The sequence below is a fragment of the Hemitrygon akajei genome, chromosome 11 (assembly GCF_048418815.1).
Source record: "Hemitrygon akajei chromosome 11, sHemAka1.3, whole genome shotgun sequence".
NCBI lineage: Eukaryota > Metazoa > Chordata > Chondrichthyes > Myliobatiformes > Dasyatidae > Hemitrygon > Hemitrygon akajei.
Window position 1 is genome coordinate 124,509,628 of NC_133134.1, and position 25,766 is coordinate 124,535,393.

General features: G+C 38.1%; 1 protein-coding gene across 1 annotated transcript in view; it reads right to left on the reverse strand.

Annotated features, from left to right (window-relative positions):
* The window catches only part of LOC140735187 (docking protein 5-like), a 515,728-nt gene extending 490,572 nt beyond the window's left edge, over positions 1-25,156 (reverse strand). Inside the window, exons 1-2 of the mRNA XM_073059974.1 lie at positions 25,073-25,156; positions 20,783-20,994 (exon numbers count right to left, since the gene is read on the reverse strand). Coding sequence (XP_072916075.1) covers positions 20,783-20,848 — 66 coding nt within the window. The 5' untranslated portion in view covers positions 20,849-20,994; positions 25,073-25,156. The remainder of the gene's footprint in view (positions 1-20,782; positions 20,995-25,072) is intronic.
* Between the last annotated feature and the right edge of the window lie 610 nt (positions 25,157-25,766).

Consider the following 25,766-nt stretch of genomic DNA (forward strand, 5'->3'; position numbering starts at 1 on the left):
CAGGGAATATTTGCTGTGCTTCACACTCACCATATAGCGCTCTCCAGTTCTTCTGCCAACAACTTGCCTCCTCCTTGAACTAAAAATTTCAAATTTTGACTTGTCACACTTACTGCCATTGTTCAGCACTCCAGCCATTCTGCTTTCATGTATAGTTGAGTCCCTTGGCTTTGTTTACATTTTGGAGGAATGGCTTTGTGGCAACAAATCTTCCATGAACACTACTTCTGACAAGACTTCTCCAGACTGTAGAGAGCAGTACTTGGGTTCCAGTGGCTTCTGAGTTCAGAGCTGATAGCAGTGCTAGATTTCTTCCAGTTTAGAAGAGACATCAGTCTGATGTTTCTCTCATCTGCTGCATGCACTCAGCTTCCATGGCCAATCATTACTTTTCTGGTCCTCAACCTTGCCTGTTCCTTTGTGCTTCTTCAGAAGAGCTTGGACAGCACATCTTAAAACTCCTGTCTGCTACAAAATTTCTACTTCAGAGAGATCTTGCAAGATAACCACCTTATGTCTTGTTATTATGCTCACTTTTGTCATGTGTAAGAATTAATGTCATGAACATTAAACTGTCACATCTGCCACACTCTCACCTTTTAATTTGGATATCCTTCACCAGCTTGATTCCTTCTAAATCCTGTTTCTGTTTCAGTCCATCAGTTTAGTTCATGCAACTGATTATGTCATTGATCATTAGCACCTGTTTGTTACCTTTGTTTAATCATGCACTGGGCAAGAGACCTACAAAGCAATCAAGTTTTTATTTGAAAAGTGGTCTATTACTGAATGTGTTACTTCATTTAACAAAATACAAACATTTCACGATAAGATTTAATTTTTCCGAATGTTTGGAAATCTAAACCACTCTTTACTGACACAGTAATGCAGAAGACAAAATATAAATATCTAAAACAAAATGTATATAAAAAAAATCTAGGGCGCCTAAGAATTTTGCACAGTACTGTAGGTGCACTATAGAATTCAGAGAAAGCGAAGGACTCCTTCAACTCTTTTCACTTCATCAGCAAATCAATCAACATAATCAAAAACCGCTCCTACCCTAGATATTTTTTCTTCTTCCCCTTCACATCAGAAAGAAGATACCAATGTCCAAAAGCATGTACAATCAGGCTCAAGGTAGTTTCTACACTGGTGTTTTAAGACTATTCAATGATCCTCCTGTATAATAAGAAGGACTCTTGATCTCACAGTCCAACTCATTATGACGTTGCACTCTATTGTCTGCTTGCATTGCATTTCCATTGTATGTAAAGCACTATCTTCTAAATTCTGTTATTGCTTTTCCCTTGCACTCCCTCAACGTATCAATGCGATTACATGATCTGTATGGATGGCATACAAAACAAAAGTTTTCCACCGTACTTCAGTCATGTGACAATAATAAGTCCATTACCAAATTTTATAAGAGGCAGAGGTACCAGAGACCAAATTGCTAACCTACGCTGGAGAATGGAGAAATCAAGGGAATTCCATTAAAGTAGTTATCTATGTTTTATTGACTACTCTAAAACCTTTGACAGTGTGGACCATAATGAACTATGGCAAACCCTAAAAGAAATGGGGATACCTGGACATCTGATCTGCCTTATGAGAAACTCATCTGAAGATTAAGAGGCAACAATTAGAACTGAACACAGAACATGAAACTGGTTCAAGATTGGGAAAGGAGTACGACAAGGCTGCACACTGTCACCCTACTTATTTAATCTATATGCTGAACACATCATGAGGAATGCTGGGCTATAGGACTCAAATGTTGGAAACAAAATTGCCGGACAAAATATTAACAACCTCAGATATGCAGATAATACTACTCTAATGGCTGAAAGTGAGAAGGATCTGAGTACGCTTCTAATCAAAGTGAAAGAAGAAAGTGCAAAAGCTGGCTTGTTCCTCAATATTAAGAAAACCAAGATTATATTGACTAGCCCTATTAACACCATGGTAACAAATGGAAAGGAAGTGGAAGCAGTGACAGATTTTGTCTTCCTCAGTTCAAAGAGTTCTATAGATGGTAACAGCAACCACAAAATTAAACAGTGTTTACTTCTGGGGAGTGAGAATTTAGACAAAATTTAGAATTTAGACAAAATACTGAAGAGCAGAGACATAACATTGTCTCCGAACAGCCGTATAGTCAAGTCTATGGTATTTCTAGTTGTGATATATGGTTGTGAGAGCTGGACTATTAGTAAAGCTGAATACAAAAGAATCGATGCCTTTGAACTTGATCCTGGAGGGAAGTGTTAAGAGTTGGTTGGACAGCAAGAGATCCAGTAAGTCAATACTTGAAGAAATACAGCCAGACTGCTCACTACAAGGCTTGATTATGAAACAAAAGCTCAAGTATTTTGGCCGCATCATGAGCAGACAGGATTTCTTGGAGAAGACTCTTATGTTAGATAAAACAGAAGGTAAAGAAGGAGAGGACGACAGAGGCTACAATGGATAAATAATATTACTCAGACAATGTGTATGACCTTGAGGGATCTTAGAGAGGCTGTTTCCAACAAGAAGGCTTGGTGTGCAGGAGTTCACGAGGTCACAAAGAGTCGGACTCAATGACTGAACAACAACAAACCAAATTAATGAAATGCTGATTGGAGAACTTGCTATGCAAAGGCTCACAGTCCAGTTAGCTACACAGCCATGATGATCACATATCCAAAACAATTCAGTCTTGAGTAACTGAGGTGCACTTTTAAAATTTTAAATGTGAAGTGTGGGGAAAAATATTCCAAATGTAGATATCCGTTTTATGTTAAATAATCCATGCCTTCCTCCTTCAGGATGGACGTTAGGAGAGAAATAGCAGATGTCATGCCATTTCGTTCTGGACAACAATAATTCATCACCAGAGAGAACTGGCCAGAAATTCAGCACATTTCATTACATATGGTCTTTCATTGAAGATTAACTGAGATGGATGATAATATAGAAGCTCATTACCTGTAACTAGTATCAACACAGTGAGCTGTCAAGATCTTGAACAGTAATTCGCTTACTCAAAGAGAGATTAAGCTGGAAATCAACAATGAGGCAGCAGACAATGGCAATTTTGATCTGTTATTATAAGGCTCAAATAACTAGTCCACCAATTCTTAATAATAGTATTGTTGATATTGTGAACAAAAATATGAAATACACCTTTTACATCGAAAATATTTTGTAGCCAATAAATTATATTTGTTGCTATTTTTGGAGGCAAAAGTGGCAACCAAATTTTTCACAGTGATACCCCACAAACAGAGAAGAGTTAACCAAAATACATTAGTCATTTTTGTAATGAATGGTGAATAGTGAATGAATATGAAGGAAGAAAAATTTCTAACTCTTCCCATAGGAGCTCTTTTATCCACCTGAATTGGGGAAGAAATGTCTCTGAAGATGATCAATGTAATAGCATATCTTTCAAAATATTGCACTGAAGTGTTAGCTTAGATTCAGTATTCAAGCCCTGTACTGGAATTCAGAGTTACACTGAATTAAGTTCAGTTAAACCAGAAGATTGAGGGAGCTATCCCCAGTGTTTTAGTCAACAATTATCCCTTAACTAGCACACAATGTCTGTTTATGAAATAGTGTAAGTGGGTGCTTGCTGTGAACAATCTGACTGCCCTGTTTCATAAGCTGTAATAATGACTACTCTTCCAAAATAATGTGTTGCTTGAAGCATCAAGAGTCACTTTTCACCTCTTTCTCAGAGAAATAAGCTGAAAGAATTTGTAACTTTCACACCAATCTAATGTGTGCCAGAGGTAAGAAGCTTGTTACCATTTCCATTCCAGAGGGACTCTCTTTAGTCAGAGAACTAAGATATAAATTTACAGTGCACAACTAGATATCAGAGTACCAATAGTTGAGCCCATATAATCGATAAGCTATTGACATGCCAATATTGATAATCTAAAAACAATGACCTCAAACTATATCCCATTTATCAATTCAAATTAATTCAGAAAAATCCAATTCTCTGTTGGAAGTAACAGGTGGTATTGTTTACAAGAAAATATCACAGCAGTTGTCATTCTAGTTATTTGCCCTACAAGACTACATGTCGGCACAGATACTGTTGCATTTGTGTCACGATCTTTCTTACTAGAGCATGAGAGTGAGAGTGAGAGTGAAGGCACGAATGAAAGAGCAAGAGCGTGAATGAGAGAAAGTGTGAGAATGAGAGACATATAGTGAGAGCAAGAGTGAGAAATTACATCAGAAGTATAGTTGATTAAACTATGACATAATGATGTTGAGCTGGAATTAGAACAATGAATACTGCACAGAATATCTTCCAACTCTGGTAATATGAGGACATGTGCTGAGAGACAGCAAGATGTGATGTTCAGCAGAACCAGAAAACATTATAAATGCTCTCAACTTGCTGGATTTCAAGGCAAGTAACCTGGATAAAATATTAATACATGGACAGAAAACTTTACACTCTATTACACTCTATATGGAACTGAATTCAGGAAATAAACCAGACCAGATGAAAGTAAAGATTTTGTGGTTACTATAGCCACAAACAAAGCAAACTGCACCATACCATAATACCCTCAAATGTGAACTTGGAGAATGCATTAGATGCATTAAAAACACACTGGAAACTGAACGGAAATGGTACAGTTAATTGTTACTGGCTCATTACACACAAGGCACAGGGAGAATATTTTGATAGTAGTTCATTGATAATTGCAGCTGAAGAAACTTGAAGGACTCAGTCATCAAAGAATGGAAATTCCAGAGTCTGGACTGAAAGAACAGCCACTGTATGAAACTCAGTTAACTCCAGAGAAATGCACTCAGTTGATCAAATATGTTTTAGATCTCAAAATGCTGGATCGTCAACAGAATGGATGAAGCTGATGGAAGTAAAGACTATAAGCCAATAGGAGCCGAATTAGGGCATTTGGTCAATTGAGTCTGCCCTGCAGCACATGGCGGCTGGATGACAAAAATGGAGAGCTATGCAAGAGGGAAGTGGTAAATCGATCTTGGAGTCAGTTAAAAGGTCAGCACATCATTGTGTGCTGAAGGGCCTGTATTGTGCTCCACGTTCTAAATGTAGTGAAGTACAAGATAAAAGACTAAACGTGGAAAGCCCTGTGAGGGAGTATTGTGGAAGATGACATAAGCTGATGAAAAAAAATCTCATCCCTGCTGAACAAACTGTGCAAATATGCAAAAAGAAAGGCAAAAAGAAATAATAATAATAAATCAATATGCAATGTATGTTGAGAACATGAGATGAAGAGTACTTGAAGGTAAGTCCATAAGTTGTGTGAACAGTTCAGTGATGGGGAAAATGAAGTTGAATGAATTTATCCCTTCTGGTTCAGGAGCTTCATGGCTGAGGAGTATTAACTGTTCTTGAACCTGGTGGTGTGAATTCTGAAGCTCTGTAATTGCAGCAGCAAAGAGAGAGCATGATCTTGATGTTGGGGGTCATTGATAATGGATGCTGCTTTCTTGCAACAACGATCTGTGTAGGTATGCTCAATGGTGGGGAGAACTTTACCGGGGATGGTCTGGTCCACATCCACTACTTTTTGTAGGTTTTTTTGTTTTTTGTTCAAGGGCATTGTTGTATCCAAAATAGGGCACTTCTCTTGACGTATTCTCCCAAACACAAATCAAAAGTCTCCCTATTACAGCAGAAATTATCCAAAGGGAAACCAGAAAAGACCCCATACTGTCGCAGTCTATGCAGCAACCCAAAATGGCTGGAATGTGCAACACATATACCAGTTCCCCCATTTTTACCAGTACTGGGGTGAACTTGGAATGGATAGATCTAGTCAAGATGGCACCTGTGTACAATGCTCCTATGGTCAACAGCTTCTGGGTAGACCATGAAATCATATATTTCACTTCTTTTCTATATTTTGTTTGTTTTCAATCTTGAATATGATTCCGGAACTGTTGGAGGCTGTGATTTGCAGTTTGGAGATCATTTGTAGTTTCAGTGCTCTGAAGTCTCTGTGAGGATTTCAGGAGGAAGAGGTAGCATGCGTGGACCTCATGGCAAGAAGCCTGCAAGCCGATATTTGACAATCTTTTCACCGATTAAAGCAACAAGAGAGATTGAAACATTGAGGCAAATGAGGAAGGTGAGTGCTATTGCCTGCCTTTTGATCGCTGGTTGAATCACTCTGCTACCAGGGAGGGGAGACTGCCTTTTGATCACTGGAGGGATTGCTCTGTTGCTAAAGAGGGAAGCTTGTGTGGCCCTCCAGAGAATGTTACCCAGATTTTCTGCATTTCGGTTATGGACTTGGACTATGGAAATGTTTTCAGTCTTACAGATTTTTATTTCTGTATTTTTCACCCTGAGCTTTCTTGGTTTTTTTTGTATGCGGGGTGGTGATTTTTCTTGGGGGGGGGGGAGTTGATGTGCCTGTTCCATTTTTGTCCATTTTTTGTGTGGGGAGGAGGGATTTGGAGATTTATGATTGTGCTGCCATTCTTTTCTTTATTGGCTTCTTGGCTATCTGGAGAAGAAGAAGAATTTCTGAATCAGATACTTTGATAATAAGAAATAAACCTTTGAAATTTTGAACTTGCCCTTGATGGAGGTTGCCTTATGTGAGGATTGAGAGTTGTTGTACTATACAGGCTGAGAGCTAAAGTGTTGGAGGAGCTACATGCCAGTCATCTAGGCATAGTTAAAAACAAAAACATTGGCTGTAAGCTTTGTCTGGGATAGATCAGCAGGTTGAGAAGCTTTCCATGCAGTGTACAGAATACCAGCACATAGAGAAGATGCCAAGACCAGTGCCTCGACAACCCTGAGAATGGTCTCCACTGCCCTGGCACATGATTGACATGGATTTTACTGGACCATTCATGGGCACAAATTTCTTGGCAGTCGTAGATTAAGCTACAAAGTTACATATTACATCTGCACTGTATTACCCAGCTATAAATGGCTTGGCGGAATGGTTTGTCTAGAGACTAAAGAACACACTGCAAATGAGGTCAGCAGAACACACAACACTGACACTGAACAGCAAGCTTGCTAATTTCCTCCTTGCATATCACAATGCAGCACTCTCCACAACCAAGAACTCACCATTTATGTTGTTTCTGCATCGTCCCTTGCATTCACATTATGATCTCCTCACACCAGATCTCAGAAAGAGTATGCAGGGCAAACAGCTGAGACAAATAGAGGACTCCTCAAACAATGAGGTTTGATATTATACTCCTGGAGAAGCAGACCTGGCGAGGGACTGCAGAGATGATCAGAAGTGGGTATTTGGAAAGATTAAGGACAGAACTGGATAACTCGCCTACACAGTGGAGATTGCATCTGATGTCATTTGGAGATGACACATCGATCAGTCAGAGAAGAAAGGTGGACAGAGCTGTCAGAACCACTTCCTACTGTCACCACAGAAATTGTTTCTGATAAGGTCTGGAAACAACACATTGATTAGCTGAGGAAAGGAGAGTCAATTATAAGAGAAGGATGTCAGAGCAGTCAGAAGTACTTCCCGCTGTCCCAGAGACAACTCCTACAACCTCCATGAAGGAGGCCCCAGAACCTAAGAACGTTTTATAGCTACAAGTCTCACCTGCCAAGCGGACTAATCCCCCTTCTCAAAAAAGACATTCAGACATTATCCAACAAGACTAAAAAAGCCTCCACAGTGATTAAATCATTAGGCCTGAATGGGCCAATTTAAAATTTACTAAGCTGTGGACATCTATATAGTAGTTGTATTATATATATATATAGTGCTTATCAAAAGTATTCACTCCCCTTGGAAGTTTTCATGTTTTGTTGTTTAAAAACATTGAATAACAGTGGATTTAATTTGTTTTTGTTTTGACACTGATCAATAGAAAATGACTCTTGTCAAAGTAAAAACAAATTTCTACAAATTGGTCTAAATTTATTATAATTATTAAACATAAAATAATTGATTGCATTATTACTCATGCTGCTCAAGTCAGTATTTAGTAGATGCACCTTTGGCAGCAGTTGCAGCCTTGAGTCTGTGTGGATCGGTCTCTATCAGCTTTGCACATCTGGACTCTGCAATTTTTTTTCCCATTCTGCTTTACCAAACTGCTCAAGCTCTGTCAGATTGCATGGAGATTGTGAGTGTACAGCCCTTTTCAAGTCCAGCCATAAATTCTCAGTTGGATTGAGGTCTGGGCTCAGACTTGGCCACTTCAGGACATTAACTTAGTTGTTTTTAAGCCATTCCTGTGCAGCTTTGGCTTTATGCTTGGGGTCACTGTTTTGCTGGGAAACAAATCTTCTCCCAAGTCGCATCAGGTTTTCCTCCAGGATTTCCCCGTATTTTGCTGAATTCATTTTACCCTCTACCTTCACAAACCTTCCAGTGCCTGCTGCAATGAAGCATCCCCACAGCATGATGCAGCCACCACCATGTTTCATGGTCGGGATGGTGTGTTTTTGATGATGTGTTTTGTTTTGCTTACGCCAAACATAACGTTTGGTTTGATTGCCAAAAAGCTCAATTTTGGTCTCATTCAACTATAGAACATTCTTCCAGCTGACTTCAGAGTCTCCCACATGCCTTCTGGCAAACTCAAGCCAAGATTCCATGTGAGTTTTTTTTTCAACAGTGGCTTTCTCTTTGCTTCTCTCCCATAAAGCTGTGACTGGTGAAACTCCTGGGCAACAGTTGTTGTACGCGCAGTTATTCCCATCTCAGCCACTGAAGTTTGTAACTCTTCCAACGTTGTCATATGTGTCTTGGTGGCCTCTCTCACTAGTCTCCTTCTTGCACTGTCACTCAGTTTTTGAGAACAGCCTGCTCTAGGCAAATTTACAGCTGTGCCATATTCTTTCCATTTCTTGAAGATTGAATAAACTGTACTCCAAGGGTTATTCAATGACTTGGAAATTATCTTGTATCCACCTCCTGACTTGTGCTTTTTAATAACCTGTTAGCAAAGTGTTCTTTTGTGTTCATGGTGTAGATTTTGTCAGGATACTGGCTTACCAGCCATTGGATATTCCAATTAAAGGTGTATTTTTAATTGAAACACCTTGACTGCACACAGGTCTCCAAGTACATAAATGGTAAGACAGTAATTACAAGGTCGTTGGGTGCTGCAGGGATCTTCACAGGTGTAGTTATATTCTCCCTTTCCAAGCGAGCATAGAGGGCATTGAGCTCACTGGAAGTGAAGCATTGTTGCCATTCATGCTATTGGGTTTTGCTTTGTAAGATGTAATGTCTTGCAAACCCTGCCAGAGTTGACGTGCATCCAGTGTCACCTCCAAACTCACTCAGAATTGTCTCCTTGCTCTTGAAATAGTCCTCCTCAAGTCATACCTGGTTTTCTTGTACAGACCTGGGTCACCAGACTTAAATTGCACAGATCTAGCCCTCAGCAGATGTACATCCTGTTTGATCCACGGCATGACATAAGGATTGTTCTTACACAAGCAATTGTCACAGCCTCGATGCAGATGCTTTCAAAATAGTGGGAATCCTGAAATTCATTAGTTCTAAATAAAAGGACCTTAGCAATTAACTTCCAGTAATTCTCAAGATGAAATGCACAGATTAATTGGAGAGATTGATGAAGGCAGAGACAGCAACAAGATAGGCATCCAGAGTATCTAATGTAGTGTATGTTCAGTAATCAAGCTATAAATTTACTTACAGCACAAAGGTCTTTGTAAAACCTTCAAGAATAGTGATTACCCCATGAAGAATAAAAGATGCTTTGCCAGAACAGACTACAAAAAAACATTTTCATTCAGCTGGATGTAGCCACTTGTTCTTACCCATACATGAGGATAGTTTGTATCAAGTTTCAATGTGAAATTGAGAAGATAACATTAGTAAGGTTTGGCATTTGGATTTATCATAACGTCAGAGAAAATTCAGCAAATATTTGCACTGCACTTGAAGGCTTCAGCTGGATTAAGACCCACAGCTGACCACACTTTGCTCTTTGCAGAAGTGTTGTGCATTAAGGCTGAGTTACATATGGAGTGGGAGGAACGAAATAAAGAGCTGGGAATTTGATTGGTGAAAGAGACTGAAAGCCATGGAAGTAAGAAAAATGTGGGAGGAGCACTAGGGTGAGGCGATGGGCGGTCAAGGAGATAAGGTGAGAGAGGGGAAAGGGGATGAGGAATTGTGAAGTGGGGGGAGCATTACCTGATCTTTGAGAAATCAATGTTCATGCTGTCAGGTTGGAGGCAACCCAAACAAAATTTAAGGTGTTGTTCCTCCAACCTAAGTGTAGCCTCGTCATGACAGTGGAGAAGACCATGAATGGACATATCAACATGGGAATGGGAAGTGGAATTAAAATGAGTGGCCTCTGGAAGATCCTGCTTGTTCTGGTGGACGGAGCATAGACGCTCGGTGAAGTGGTCTCCCAATCTACGTCGGATCTCACCAATATACAGGAGGCCACACCGAGAGCACCAAATACAGTAAATGACCCCAACAGACTCACAGCTGAAGTGTCAACTCATCTGAATTCAGAACAGTGACAATATGACAATATTTTGATGATAAAAAGGAGTTGATGCCATAAAAAACACAGAATCAGAAAAGGACCTGGCACAAAAGTCTTGCAGATGTGCCAGCTAACAGCACAAAAATTGAAAAGCTGTTTGCTGTATTCATTGGAACATTCTAAATAGGTACAGTGATCACAAGTCACTGGAGATTATTGATTTTAAATCCCTTCGGTGATCGCAAAAGAGAATAATAATGTTCCTGAAGCTGTAAGGAAGTTCAGTTTGTTACGAAACACACTAACAAACTTCTGCTGATATAGTGTTGAATGTATGCAGACTGGTTGTCATTTGATCTGATACAGCAATCTGAATGTGCAGGAAAGTAAGAAGCTGCTGAGTGTAGTGAGCTCAACCGAATACATCGTGGGCACCTCCCTCCCCACCATTGATATTTTCCACACAATGCATCATCTATCATCCCAGATCCCTGGTATCTGGGCCATGCCATCTTCTCTCAGATACTGGGCAGAAGGCGCTGAAGCCTGAAGTCTCAACTGCCAAGTTCAAGAACTGCTACTTCCTTCAACCAACTTATACAATCCTAATTACTACCCCAATATCAGCAAAAAGATCACTTTGATCAATTTATACTAGAATGGGTTTAGGTTTTTTGTTCTAATTGTGTTCTTTCTTGTCAAAGTTGTGCATAGCTACACAATCTAAATGCAGCAATACCTATTCCACAATTATCCTCAACACTGGTGCCCTCAGCCTCCTACTCTACTTGTTATGCACTCATGACTGTATGGCCAAATTCTACTCTAACTCCATTTACAAATTTGTAAAAGATGCTACCATAGTGGGCTGTATTTCAAATACTGATGTCATGGTGTCATGACAACAACCTTTCCCTCAATGTCACGAGGTCATTGACTTCAGAAAACAGGCTCCTGTTAACATCAACAAAGCTGAGATCAAGAAGGTCAAGAGCTTCAAGTTCCTAGGAGTGAACCTGTCCTGGTCCAACCACTTAAATGCCACAGCCAAGAAAGCTCACCAGAACCCCTCCTTCCTTAGGAGGCTACAGAAATCTGTCATGTCTCATATGGAATTTTATAATGCACCACAGAAAGCATCCTATCCACAGTCTTTGTGGCCTCATGTGGTAACTGCTGTGCCCGAGAATACAAGGAACTGCAAAGAGTTGTGCACACAACCCAGTACATCATGGAAACTAGCTTCTCCTCCAAGGACTCGACCTACACTTCTCGCTCCCTATACCTCATTGTCTGCCTGCACTGCACCTTATCAGTAACTGTAACACTTCATTCTGCATCCTGCTATTACTTCCCCTTGTACTACCTCAATGTACTGATGTGATGAAATGATCTGTATAGATGGAATATACAAGTCTTTACTGTATCTCAGTACATGTGACAATAAGACAACCAATTTACTTTGACTTTGACATATGGTAAATGAGTTACAACTGCACAGACAAAGACAAGCATATCACCAAGACACACAGCTGAGCCTACCTCAAGAACATAAAGAATGTCAAGGATATTGAGCTCAAGACAGTCAACATGGCAATAACGTTTTGCAAAAGAACACTTGAATAAAGAAAATAAGAAAACCCCTGAGATTTCAAGCTTACAAGGCCAATTCATATTCTGACTCCCTTTAATATAACAGGAGTATAACTGCCCGGCTGCCATGATGGAAAATATTGGTTGGTAACAGTCAAAGGTAAAAGTGCAAACATACTGAGATTGTAGAAGTCAGCATATACTGCTCCAAGCTCCCCACTGTCACTTCCTCGCAGATGATGGATGTGATAACTCCAATCTGTTAGTGCCGATGATTGCCAACTTTTTAAAAGCTGTTCTCCTGTTCATGTAAAGTGCCGAGCCAGATTGAAAAGGTCAGGGTGTTGAGGCTGGAGACGAGGGATGGGTTCAGCTCACTGCTTGCAAGCTTTACTCATCTCTGTGCTGAACTGAGACTGTGACCTGCAACCAATGGGATCCCGGACCAGATGCAGTGATAATTTGGCATCGTGGCTGTGGACTCACTTTCATGAACTGCAGTTCTGAATGTCAGTTGCTTATTTTTTATTCTTTGCAGGATTTGGGTTTTTTTTGTGCACATTGGGTGTTTGACGGTCTTTTTTCTGGGTTCTATTGTCTTTCTTTGTATTGTAGCTGCTTGTAAGGAGACAAATCTCAAAGTTGTATATAGTATACATACTTTGATAATAAACGTATTTTAAACTTTAAAAATCCTTTCCTTCACATCACACCATGATCCTATGCACATTGCCAAGAGTTCATTTGTTTTCTTTGATTACTTTTATTAACTTGATTGACACATATTTGAAAACACAGCTAGGCAGCCTTCTGGGGCACACTGCATTCTCTGGAGACAGGTGTTTTAGTTATTAGAGTTTGACAGTATCTGAAGGAACAAACCAAGGGCAAAAGTTTAATTTGTCGCTCTTCTGGGGATCTAAATTAATTATTTATGCATTTCTGATGAGAGCCATATATGAATCACTAATTTAAAATAGTCAAAATCATTGCACCTTGGTTTAATATCATATAAAGTGACAAAATATGGTCCTTTTGATGGCTGGACCCTATTTTTCACTAAACTGCTCAAAACAAATTTTAATTTGAAACACAAGAGGTCCATTTAACACGAAAAGCTTGTTCTGACATTCAATTAGATCTTATCTGATCTGTACCTTATTTCTACTTAAGTTCCTTTGAACCGTGTCCCTTGATATATAACCTTACAAAAATCTATCAATACAGGTATTTAAGATATCAATTGATCCAGCAGTAACAGCCTTTTAGAGGAGAGTGCTCCAGGCATTTTCTTGTCTAAATCAATTCTTCCAAATTTCACCTTTGAACAAGTTAGTTCTAATTTTATAACTCCAGACCTAGTATCCCACTGAATTGTGAATTTTCTTCTAACTTTAAGACCAATGAACATTTCCTGTGGGTAATGTATCAAAAACCCAACATGGTGATCAGTGCACCTTACCAAACACATTGCACAACTAATACACAACTTTCTTCCTCTGTACAGTTGAACTTCCATGAGTTTCCTCCTTATTCCCAACAACATAATGAGTTTTCTAATTGGTCTCATTTGCTGATACCTTTGTCACAAGAGTCAATAGGAAAGGTGTCGAAATTTGTTCTGAAATTTGAGACTGTAATCCAATCTGAGGATTTAGTGAAATAATGACAGAATGCCTCTATCAAAAAGTTGCTGGTCTCCAATTAAGAAATAAGTGGAGCCAACCCCACCTGTTCAATATGACGTAAACAATCACATCACAGTATTTAACAATGGTTTGCAAGTTAATATTCCTCTTGTATGGCTACGACCAAAAACAGTTTGATTTATGTTTGTACATATGAAAAAGACTAGGTTGTGCACTTTTCCTTCTCAGTCACTGGGACTGCCCTTGACGTCCCATTAATCTCTTCCTTTTGCATTGGTTTTGAAACTCAGTATGAACCTTTAACAAATGTAAATTTGTAAGTCTCAGTTATTAAACCTTTTACTTAATGTACCTTTATTATTTTTGCAAAGAGCAAGACTCTCAACAACCTGAATTTAATTCCTGCCACTGACTGTAGGAATTTGTACATTCCTCCCATGACCACGTGGGTTTCCTCTGGGTGTTCTGATTTCCTGCCACATTTTGCAGATTAGGTTTAGTAAGTTGTGGGCATGCTATGTTGCCACCAGAAGCATGCAGACACTTGCAGGCTGTGCCCAGCACATCCTTAAACTGTATTGGTTGTCGATGCATGTGATGCATTTCACTCTACGTTTTGTTGTGCATGTGATAAATAAAGATACAGTAATTTGATCTATTCTTTGATCTTTGTTCAAATGAGGTGTTGGCCTGAAGAAACTACAGTATGCAATTATAGGATTTGATGAAGAAGGTCGGAAGAAGCAGCCAAACCAATTGTTTCATCCCACTTTGTGGGCTCTGATTCTTGCTTTGGGATAATCTAATCAGAGCAATTGACTGTAGACCCAAGGAGCTTCAGGTAAATAACCTGCTAGCCTGAGACCATTCTCAGATGAGTAGCAACTTACTATGTAAGATGCCAGACCTGCCAAAGAAGCAATCTGCAATCTCATTGGACTCCATCTGGATCACCTCATTTAACTGGTTTGGACCAGTCTGAGTTGAAAGAGACAAATACACAAGGTTGGGGTGGGCCGAACCATGAAACAATGGTGGTTGTAGCCCTGGACAAGAACCAGTAGGAAGGTGATCCAAGTCGGTCAAGTGACCTTGAGCCAATGGAATGGAGATCCACGTGTTCAGCTGATGAAGAACAGTATATGAGTCAGGAGCTCCAAATGTGTAGGGGCAATAACTCTCCAGCAACCAGAGACCAAAGATCATGGATAACGAGGACTCAACAGGCACGTGGGGGTCAGAACTATGAAGAACGCTTAGCCAACATAGACTCCTTTCCCAGGTAACACCTTTTCTCCTAATTGAGTGTTCATGGAGGGTCAGGGATTCTGGAGGGGTGTGCACAGGTAGTTTGTTTGCAAACCCACTTGCTTTGTAGTTGAGTTAATAAAGGTTACTTGTCAGTAGATGCAGGTTCTCTGTGCCTCTCTTATAATTATTACAAGGGATAATTCTTGTAACAGAGCGGTATCACGTATACAGTATATTGGTTGCAACACTTACATATATTGGATTAGCTACTATACATAAAAGTAATTGATTGTGAACCAACTTGAGATATCCCTGGAGAGGTGTAATGTGGATATTAATCAGAAACTACAGCTATATTGAATGAGTAACCTACACTTTAAGCAATATCAGCATTTTGTGTCCATGGGAAACATTCATAGTACTTCTAATTTTACTGCACAGGATAAATAGCCCATAGATTTTTTTTACAAAAAAATCCCTCTCCATCACTGACAGATTCTGGAGGACTCAAATGCTTTCTTCATTTGGGCATTAGAAAGAAACAAAAGATCCCAATAATTTACTACATCACCCAGGAAGTTTGATATAAAACATCTTTCCAGCTGGTTGTCGTAAGATTCTGACCAAGTTAAGCAGAGGATTTGGAATCACAAATAAAAGCAGTAGTGGAATGCAGTTATGTTAATTGGCTGGCAACCCAAGATTATGATTGTGGTGGAATTTATAAAGTCATGGAGTTATACAGTATTAAAATGGGTTGATGGGCCCAATATTCCATTGTCAACTTTTTTGTCCATCTACACTAATCCTGTTTTCCTATATAGGGTCTGTATCTTTCTGCTCCCTATCTATGTCATGTCTTGTCTAAATGGCTCCAAAATGTAGTGATTGTATCTGATTCTCATTACTTCCTCTAGTTGCAAGTTTCAAATATCTACCACTGTGTGAAAAACTTTCAATTCACTCTTATTTCTACTATAGGGAAAATATTCAAATGTTCAATTTAATATCAGAGAATGTACACAGTATACAAACAGAAATCCTTATTCTTCACAGAATGAATGGCAGAAAAATGTTAGAACTCCAGAGACCCTCTCTTCCTCCCCCCACACACAAGCAGCAGGAAAAGCATCATTTCCCTTCCCCCCACTTTCTCAGCAAAAACATCAACCCTACCCCCACCACCCACCATGCCAACAAAAGCAAACCCATCAGAAACCATAATGTAGAGTCCATCAAAAACTTTTGTCCATCCCAACATTTTGACATGTTAGACAGGCTCTCTCTCATTAGATTATCTATGCTCATTAAATTTTCTACGTCTCTATCAGGTCACCATTCAGTTTCTTTTGCTGCAAGGAAATCAAACCCAGCCTATCCAATCTGTCCCCAGCACTTTGTTTCCAATCCAGTCAGCATCCTTGTCTATTTTCTTTGCACTTTCTCCAGCACAATCACCTATTTGCCAGAGTGACCTTCAGAATTGCACATGATATTCCAAGTGGAGTCTAACTAGTATTTTGTAAAGTTATAATATGAAACACTAACTTTTATACGAGGGGCGATTGATAAGTTTGTGGCCTAGGGTAGAAGGAGTCAATTTTAGAAAACGTAGCACATTTGTTTTTCAACATAGTCACCTCCTACATTTACACACTTAGTCCAGCGGTCATGGAGCATACAGACTTGGACCTCCAGAAAGAGTCCACAGATTGGTGATTGATAAGTTTGTGGCCTAAGGTAGAAGGAGATGAGTTATACAGCTCTTGTTACATACACATGCAGTTCAACTCTTTGAGTGATTATGCAGAAAATTTGAAGTTAGTAACTCAATGCGGTGTTTGATAAGTTTGTGGCCTAAGGTAGAAGGAAATGAGTTATTAACTTCAAATTTTCTGCATAATCACTCAACGAGTTGATCTGCATGTGCATTTAACGAGAGCTGTATAACTAATCTCCTTCTACCTTAGGCCACAAACTTATCAATCATCCCTCGTATTCTATTCCTCCACCTGTGAAGGCAAGCATGCTATATGCCCTCTTCACCACCTATCTAGCAGTGTTGATATCTTCATTTCAAGTTCAAGTTGAATTGTCACTCAACCATACATAAATACCTCTGAGTACAACAATGCAACAGTGTTCCTCCAGGCCTAAGCTGCAAAATGCAGTACCAACAGTCATACACAACACAAGGCACGTGCTGCAAATAATATCGTGCTACAATTACAGTCACAAAAAAATATTATATAGCCCATGTCTCTGAGTGTCATGTGCTGTAAACTGATGGTGCATCAATATTGATGGAGAGAACAAGCCCACTGCGGTCCACAGACAAACAGAGTCAGGTTTGTCTTGCACCGAGCAAACACTGGAGAGCAGCATTGAGAGGAAGGGAAATCCCCCTACCCAGCATGAATACTGTACTACACCACCCTGGTGTCTCACCTCTGGGGCAGCAGCAAACGGTGACAACATGGTATGAAGCAATGGCTGCACTACAACCAAAGCCACGTAGCCATTCTGCTGCTGGTCTTACCCATAAACCATTGAACCACATTTGCAGTATTCTACATTACCAATGTCCAATGTCAGTTAAGAATTGATATGATTATTGATAACCACAAAACATATCTAGTTCAGTGATATCTTCAGGGCAGAAATCCAATGTATGTTACCAATGTGGCCCAAATGTGAAGAAATGTGAAGAGGTAAAATTCCTTCTGAGGTGGGCCAGCATGCCATTAAGTTCAAGGACATTTAGGGATAAGCAAGATATTAGGCCTGCTTGAAAAGTTAAGATCCAATGAAAAGAATAGTGAAAAAAGCAGTAATTTGTCAGCAAAGCAATCTACTTACTAATAAATGTTTATTGAAATATATCACAGTCTTGCATCATCACTTGAGATTTTAGAAGAATCTCCCCATTAATCCACAAAGAAAACCCCTCATACTCTTCCCCATTAGCTCTTCAGGAATATGAATGCAGACCATTAAATCTCAAAGTCACTCATCTATTAAAATAATAGTAAGGCAAAAGAAGAAAATTATATTTCCCACTAGCCAGTGAAAATGAAGGAAGGTGCTTGCTGAAACTTCAAAAAGAGCGCCATGGATGTCAATAATGTTAGTCACCTGTCATTCAGTTTTCTTTACTGTCAAAAAGACAGAAGAAAAAAATGGCTAAAATTTTGTTTGAAAATCTGGCTGAATGGTGCCACAACATCAACCTCTCATTCAACATCAGCAAAACCACCAAGCTGACTATTTATTATAGAAGGAAGAAACCAAAAGTCCATAAGCCAGTCCTCATTAAGGGATCAGAGGTGGAGTATCATAACTTCAAATTCCTTGGCATTATCATAGCAGAGGTTCTGTCCTGAGACTAACATATAAGCACCATTACAAAGAAGGCACAGCGATGCCTCTAATTAGAAATTTGAACAGATTAGGCATGTCATTGAAAAACTTGACAATCTTCTATAGATGCACAGTGGAGGGTATCCTGACTTGTTGCATCATGGCCTGGTATGGAAACACCAATACCCAAGAATGGAAAAGACCACAAAAAGTAGTGGATATAGTCTGGTCCATTGCAAGTAAAGCCCACCCCTCCACTGAGCACATCTACAAGTAATGCTGCCAAAGAAGGCAGTATTCATTATCAAGGATCCCACTATACCAGTCATGCTCTCTTTTCACTACAACCATCGTGAAAGAGGTACAGAGGCCTTAGGTCTCACACCACCAGCTTCAGGAACTTTTATTACCCTTCTGGTATCAGGCTCCTAAACTAATACAGATAACTTCACTCACGTCAACCATAAATTGATTCCACAGCCAGTGGACTAACTTTCAAGGTTCTACAACTCAAGTTCTCAGTTTTATTTATTTATTATTATTATTATTATTATTATTATTATTATTATTATTATTATTATTATTATTTGCACAATTTGTCTTCTTTTACACATTGGTGAGTTATCAGCCATTGAATGTAGTTTTCATTGACTCTGTCATATTTCTTTGCTCTACTGCGAATCACTACAGAAAAATGGATCTCAAGGTAGTATCTGGTGACGTATACACACTTTGATAATACATTTACTTTGAATGTTGACATATGCACTAATATAGTCATATTAGCTCAGCTAAAGGTCTGTTAAAACATTCTTCAAAGAGAAAAAAGGACAACCTTTCATGCTTAGGTTGCCGTCATTTTACTTTCAAATAAACAAATTATTGTGCATTTCGAGACTGATAATTATGGTGATATACTAGTTATATTTACTTTTTAAATGCAAATGAAATAGAGTGCTGATGTCCTGAATAATCAAGATGTTATTTCCTGACCACAAGAGTGGACACTCTGCATTTAACAGTCAAGAAGGATGTAAATTTAACTTCATATAGCATTGTGGTAACCAAATAAGCAAACAGACTAGCATCATATCACACTGAACCAATGGGACAGTTGTGTTTGTGCATTTCTATCATTCCATTTATCATGATGTCAAGAATAAATGTACCGCCACCTGTGCACAATACCTACCTCTCATTTTTTAAGCATTTTATGTGCACATTTCACATTCATTTGTACACAATATCTTTCTCGTGCACCTTCCACCTACTGATTCTTTTACTTTCATACATTATACATTAAAAGAGCTCTTTGCAAAGTCCCTGACACATGTGCTTTACTCATTTAATACATCCAATAAAAGCATATACATTGCAGTAAGTATGTTATGTTGTGTGACTGACTTTAAGCAAATGATTCAGAATAATGCTGATTTCATCCTTGTTAAAAAAACAATAAATGTCCAACAATTTTTTATAGATAGGCAACTCCACTTTAGACCTTTAATTAATCTGTCTTTTCAGGTATCATCTGATTTTTGTGCGGACGACATTTAGTCCGCAGTTAGTTTAACATACAGGGTATTTTATTACCTTCTGAATCTTTGATGGCAATAACTGATATGTATTACAACAGTAATTCACACAAGAGAAATTTATTGTATAGGAAATGGTTCCGATTAGCAATATTTGAATAATTATTTTCCTTATACTGATTAAAATAAGAAGCTTTCTTAAATATTCTCTGTAATCTTATTACTTGGTCAAGCTCAAGCAACAATGAAGAAACATCACTTTAAACAACACACATTGTAGTCAGATTATAAATCAAATGTTATGAAAACACAAGGAACTAATAATCCTCATTGCATCATTTCACAATTTTGTTCCCATGAAGCATATTTTTAAGAGTAACTTTCACTCATTCAGCTCAGCGTCACACATGTTGAAAATTTAAAAAAAAACAACATATGCAGTGTTTAAAGCAAGTACTGATTATAAATGAATAATGCAACACACATTGAGATTTTTATTGCTAACAGTTTTTTTAAACTGGATTTATCTGATTTGATTACTTTTTTCTGTTTTTTTTTCTATTTGGAACATAATTGGAATGTTAAATTAATAACATTTTATGTCAGTTATGCTTTTAATTAATTAGTGACAACAACTTTTCCAGAAGCTTAGCACAAATCTTCAGGAATTTTTGGCAAGTTAAATATATATCCTTGCAGACAACATTGCCGTTAAATGAAACAAAGCCAGATAAGTACAGTGCTTATGATCTCATGAACTCTGGATGTAATCCCTGGTTTCTAATTTGTAGTAACAGCTAGTACCTGAGCTGTACTTATTGTTAATAACGTATATTCCATTCACTGTGAATATTGACACAAGGAAAATGGCTTAGCTTAAAGAACAAAGCATGAGAGAGAAACACTCACCCCTAAACGTCTGCTCCGAATCTTCACATATCCCTGCTTGACAATGTCATTAAAATTTGAAGCCATTACTTTTCTGCTCGGCTCAGTAACTGAATAATATTTCAACACTGTACTCCAGCTCTAAAGGCAGTTTCTCCCGCTCTCAGTTTATCCACAGCTCAGCATCTGCTTAAACCACCCGGCCCAAGGGTTAGCAACAAGGCTTATTCCACCTACAAAGTAAGGGAGAGACAGTGAGGCAGCATGTCAGAGTGAGAATGCATCAGCTGATACTCTATCATTGCTGCTTCACGGAATGTACCACCATTCTCACTCACTGAAGGGCTTGTGCCAAAGGGTTCATGTCTATTAGAATGAAGTTATTGGCTCAAGTACAATGTTCTGATGCCAAAGACTAGGTCTTCTGTCAAAAGACCTAAACAAATGCTATTAATCTATTATTAGCTACTTCAATAAAAACCTTCACAGTATTTTTCACTTGTACGCAAAGCTCAGACATGGAATTAAAATAACCCTTCAGAAAAATGTAGGAAAAGCTATCTTCTACAAAATACTATTTGCAAAAGAAAATTGATTTGTGTATTGTGATTCAAATTCCTTTTAAAATAGGAATTACAGATGAGATTCATTATACTTGCTGCAAGGCTACCAAATAAAGTATTGCTGTAGTTTAACCCAATCTATTAATCACTGCTTCTGTCAAAAATATAGAATTACTTCATCAGTAGCATATGCACCTCAACCCTTTGATAGAAGCAGCAGATATCATGCAAAGAAATTAGTATCTATCAAATGTAAAAATACAGCATGCATCAGATTTTTGTTTCTACCAAGTTTGCCAATAATAAACACTTATCTATATTTAATTATTCTGTGCATAAAATAAATATTGCACCTAATAAAAATGGAGTGAACTTTTAAAAAATTACAGTGTTCATAGCTTCAAATTATTTTACATATAAATAGTAAATCAGAAGAAGAATGCATTTTTCCATCAATTCATGTTGCCAAAAGCTCAAAATATACATATAAAGTGGGTGTTATCTGGAATGTTTTGCATCTATAATGTGTATTGTTACCAGATTTTTTTCTTTGACCACCTTGGTTGGGAACATTTTATATACAGTAAGTGCCAGGCTGATACAGTCAGAGGGTACTAATGTTTTACCTGTATGGGCATTTCAAGGCACGGTATACAGAGGCAATGGATTCATGTACAAAGCCCCACTTTATGCATAATATGATGCAGGGATTTGATATTCAATTCTAACAAAATACTAAATGCTGCATGTAGCATAAGGATCAGTCTGTTTGTACCCTATCCAATTAAAATAAATGACGCGAAAACCCTACATGGGTAAGGCCCACCCAAGGATACGTATCGACAATGGGCAGATTTGAAAGCCTCTTTCACTTAAGAGTAGAACAAATATCAGCTTGAAGGCGGCTGACATCATGTCCCTGCCCTGTATTTTTGTGTGGCCCACTTTTTCCCTTGAGGTCTACTTTTCTAGTAATTTCACTAAAGGGATGGAAAACAAAAAATAATGACCTGGTGGCAAATGTCATCTTGACTTATTCTTATTGCAAACTACAAGTTGGCACACAGTTTTATAAATACTTGGCAAAGCACTGGAGGCATGAAGTGTAACCAAATTTGTTTTGGGTTCAGAGGATTTATCAATCATCCGGAAGCTCTGGGTCACAACACTTACTCTCTACTACGTAAATTAAATCAGAGGATCAGCACAGGTGACTGTTCCATACTTAGGATGAGCAACTGTGGGAAAATATGGGAAACTTTCATTACAACCAAACTGAAACTCTCAACTCTTCTCCTTTGTACTCTCCAATGCAAATGGTCATTCCAACATCATTCATTCTTTATAAAATACTTGGGATATGCTGAGATTCAGAAATGCACTACACACTATCCCAGGTTGCAAATGCCTAACTCATGGACACCCCTCATCCATCATATGGATGAGCTCTCGTAATACTAGCAAATTTTAAATTCTGATGTACTTACATACATTGTGTCCTACGAATGGGAGAAATAGTTTCCTCTGTCTCACTCCACTTCAAGTAATTGTTCTGTTTCATCAGTTTTATATGTTTTTGATGCTATTCATTCAATACCATGGAGGGCTGGTTATCATATTCAGTGATTATAGTGTATTAGCTGACTTGTGGGCATAAATTAATGCAAGGATATCTGTAAAAATGGAACTAGGAATGGCTTTTATATAAAGAACAATCTTTATTCCTGTCTTTATAGACTATATATGGTTACCCATTGTTTCCTGCCAAGGTGACTTAATAAGAACATATTGTCAATACATTTCTAAAAGAAATTGAATGTGTTTCATTTTGCTTGAAAAAACATCCTTTCAGAATTTCCTGAGCTTTAGGCTACTGATAGTCTATGGCATTCTCACAGAACTGTTATATCACAGAGCAAAACCCTTCAGCTTAATAAACCTAGGGCACTGTGTAAGAGGCTCAATTAGTCCTCATCTCTGTATCCTATTGCAATGCAATATTTTCCTTTCATATATTTATTTACTTCCTCCATCCTTTGATGTATTAAGTTTAGGTTCCAAACTTGTGCTGCAATGAGTATATTCCTTTTTACATCTTTGGTTATTTTGATAGTTATCTGAGATCTGTGTCACCTGGTACTTGTCTCTATCAGTGGGGGAAAAATTGTTTATCCATTATGCCTGGACCTTTCATGATATTGAACACCTCTCTGCTCAAGGAGGAGGACAACTCATCTTCCCTAATTTACCAATAGCCCTCATTGTTGGGTATTCATTTAGGCCTTCATAATCTTCAGTACATACAGTGGCCAAAAGTGGGCAAAATATTCCAGTTGCAAGTGAACTTATGTATTTTAGAGGTTCAACAACTTTCTCGTTTAGTACTTCACTTCATTGCTCTATGCATAAAGCCTAGAATACCATATCCATTTAAATTCAACATTTTCAACCCATCTTGCAAAGATTTGTGAAAGCAAACATCTAATCTTCTCTGCTTCTAAAACATCAATTCAGAGAGTTTTCTTAATATATTGCAGCTTCCTGTCAACATATATTACTTTGTATATTTTGGCATTCATCATATGTCCGCCCATTGCACCAAGCAGGCTAGATCCTCAAAATCCATCAGAGGTTTTGTGTCATGTGCAAAATTTGAGTTAGAGTTCTATACATTCAATTCCACATTTTAATCAATAAAACGATAGTCCTTACACTGATACCTGGGAAATATCACAACTATATTCTGCTTCCTGTACCAATGTCATTACTTTATCGGTCTTGCCTTTTATTTCACGGCTAGAAAGGAAATTGGATTGAGGAAAAGAGTTTAATGGCATGAATAGCATAAATTAAACACATATTTTAAACATTTAAAAAATGTCTTTCTTTTAAACTTGTGCCTATTAAAGCTAAAAGAATGAGGCATAGAAGTGAACTTTTAAGGCCCACGTGGCTGTTTCATTTTGGACTTGGCACAGTGTCGATTCACCATCTGAATTCCAGTTCAAGGGATTATATGGTTCGCACATACTTCTATTTCTCAAGACTCTATAAATCACAAAAAAATTAACTGCACTGTGATGGAGAAGCCCTAACAATATTTCTAACCATTTCTGTAGATATCATGCAGTTGCTACAACATCACTCTTACCCACAAATTTCTCAACTAAGTACCAGCATTGCACAGCAACTGAAGGAAGCAAGGCAATTTGATAGACAGTTCCCAACTTAAGTATGTTGCTGTATATGTACATTTACCTAATCTTTATCCAATATTCCATTCAGTAGTTCTATCTAGCCTATGGATGTTAATATAATGCCTTCATCTTTCTACCTTTGTGAAGGTGCCACACTCTGCCCAAATGCTTTAAGATATAGCCATATGAATCTGCCAATATGGATGAATTACCTGCTTTGATTCCCCGGTGTTCTTTAATCCATTTGTCATTTCCTTTCAAGATATAGTGAAATAAATCCTAATGTCATTCCACAAGTAACCACATCAAATTATTTTACTTACGTGAATGAAGTTTATTTTGGATATTTGCATAAAAGAAGCAGGTCTGATAGTTAAAAGTACGATTGAACAGTCTGGTTCAAATGTTAATCTTAAAACACTTAAAACTCCATTTGCATAATTCTGTACACCAGTAAAATCATAGAGCTGAATTCAGGCATGTAACGCATCATTTATTTACATACTGAAAAGAAATGGATAAACATGCATTTAAATATGACATTTTCTTACAGCTATTTCATTAAATGCTCAGCAAGTCCATTTTCCCAGGATTTTCTGTCTGTTTCTAAACTGCAGGAATCACATACCACTTTTGCTTCCACACAGCACTCTATTAATGCACTGAGTGGCACCATTCCAACACTGTCTCTGAAAATAACCTCACCCTTTATACTGTTACATTCCTCATAAGGCTTACATACCATCTAAACATATTTAGCACATAGTTTCACAGTTTTATAAATGTCAAATTCTAATTAAAGTCTGTCTCATGTATTTGCTCATATGAACATTTAGTAGCCTGGAATTTGAGTAATTTTAGGCAAAACAGTGCTTTTTAAGACTATTATTTCATATAGAAAATAAGGAACTAGATAATCATTTGCATTAGTCCCAACTTTTTTCAATTTAGTTCCAAATCTAACACAACAAACTTAGTTATTACTGAATTTTTCACTGATGCAATATTTACTTTTACTGAACTGCAACTAATTCCTCTTCATCAGTAAAGCTAGTCAACTGAAACCACACAGTTTTTTTGATCTATTACCATTGACCGTCATCATCCTCTGACAGGAATTGAGTTGCTTCAAAAGTCAGTGAACACTAATATTTTTCCCACCCAAAAGGTTGTTTTACACCGCACTCCACCTGGTGGTTAAAAAAGGAATAACATTCTAAAAAAACTCAGACAAAGAAACATTTT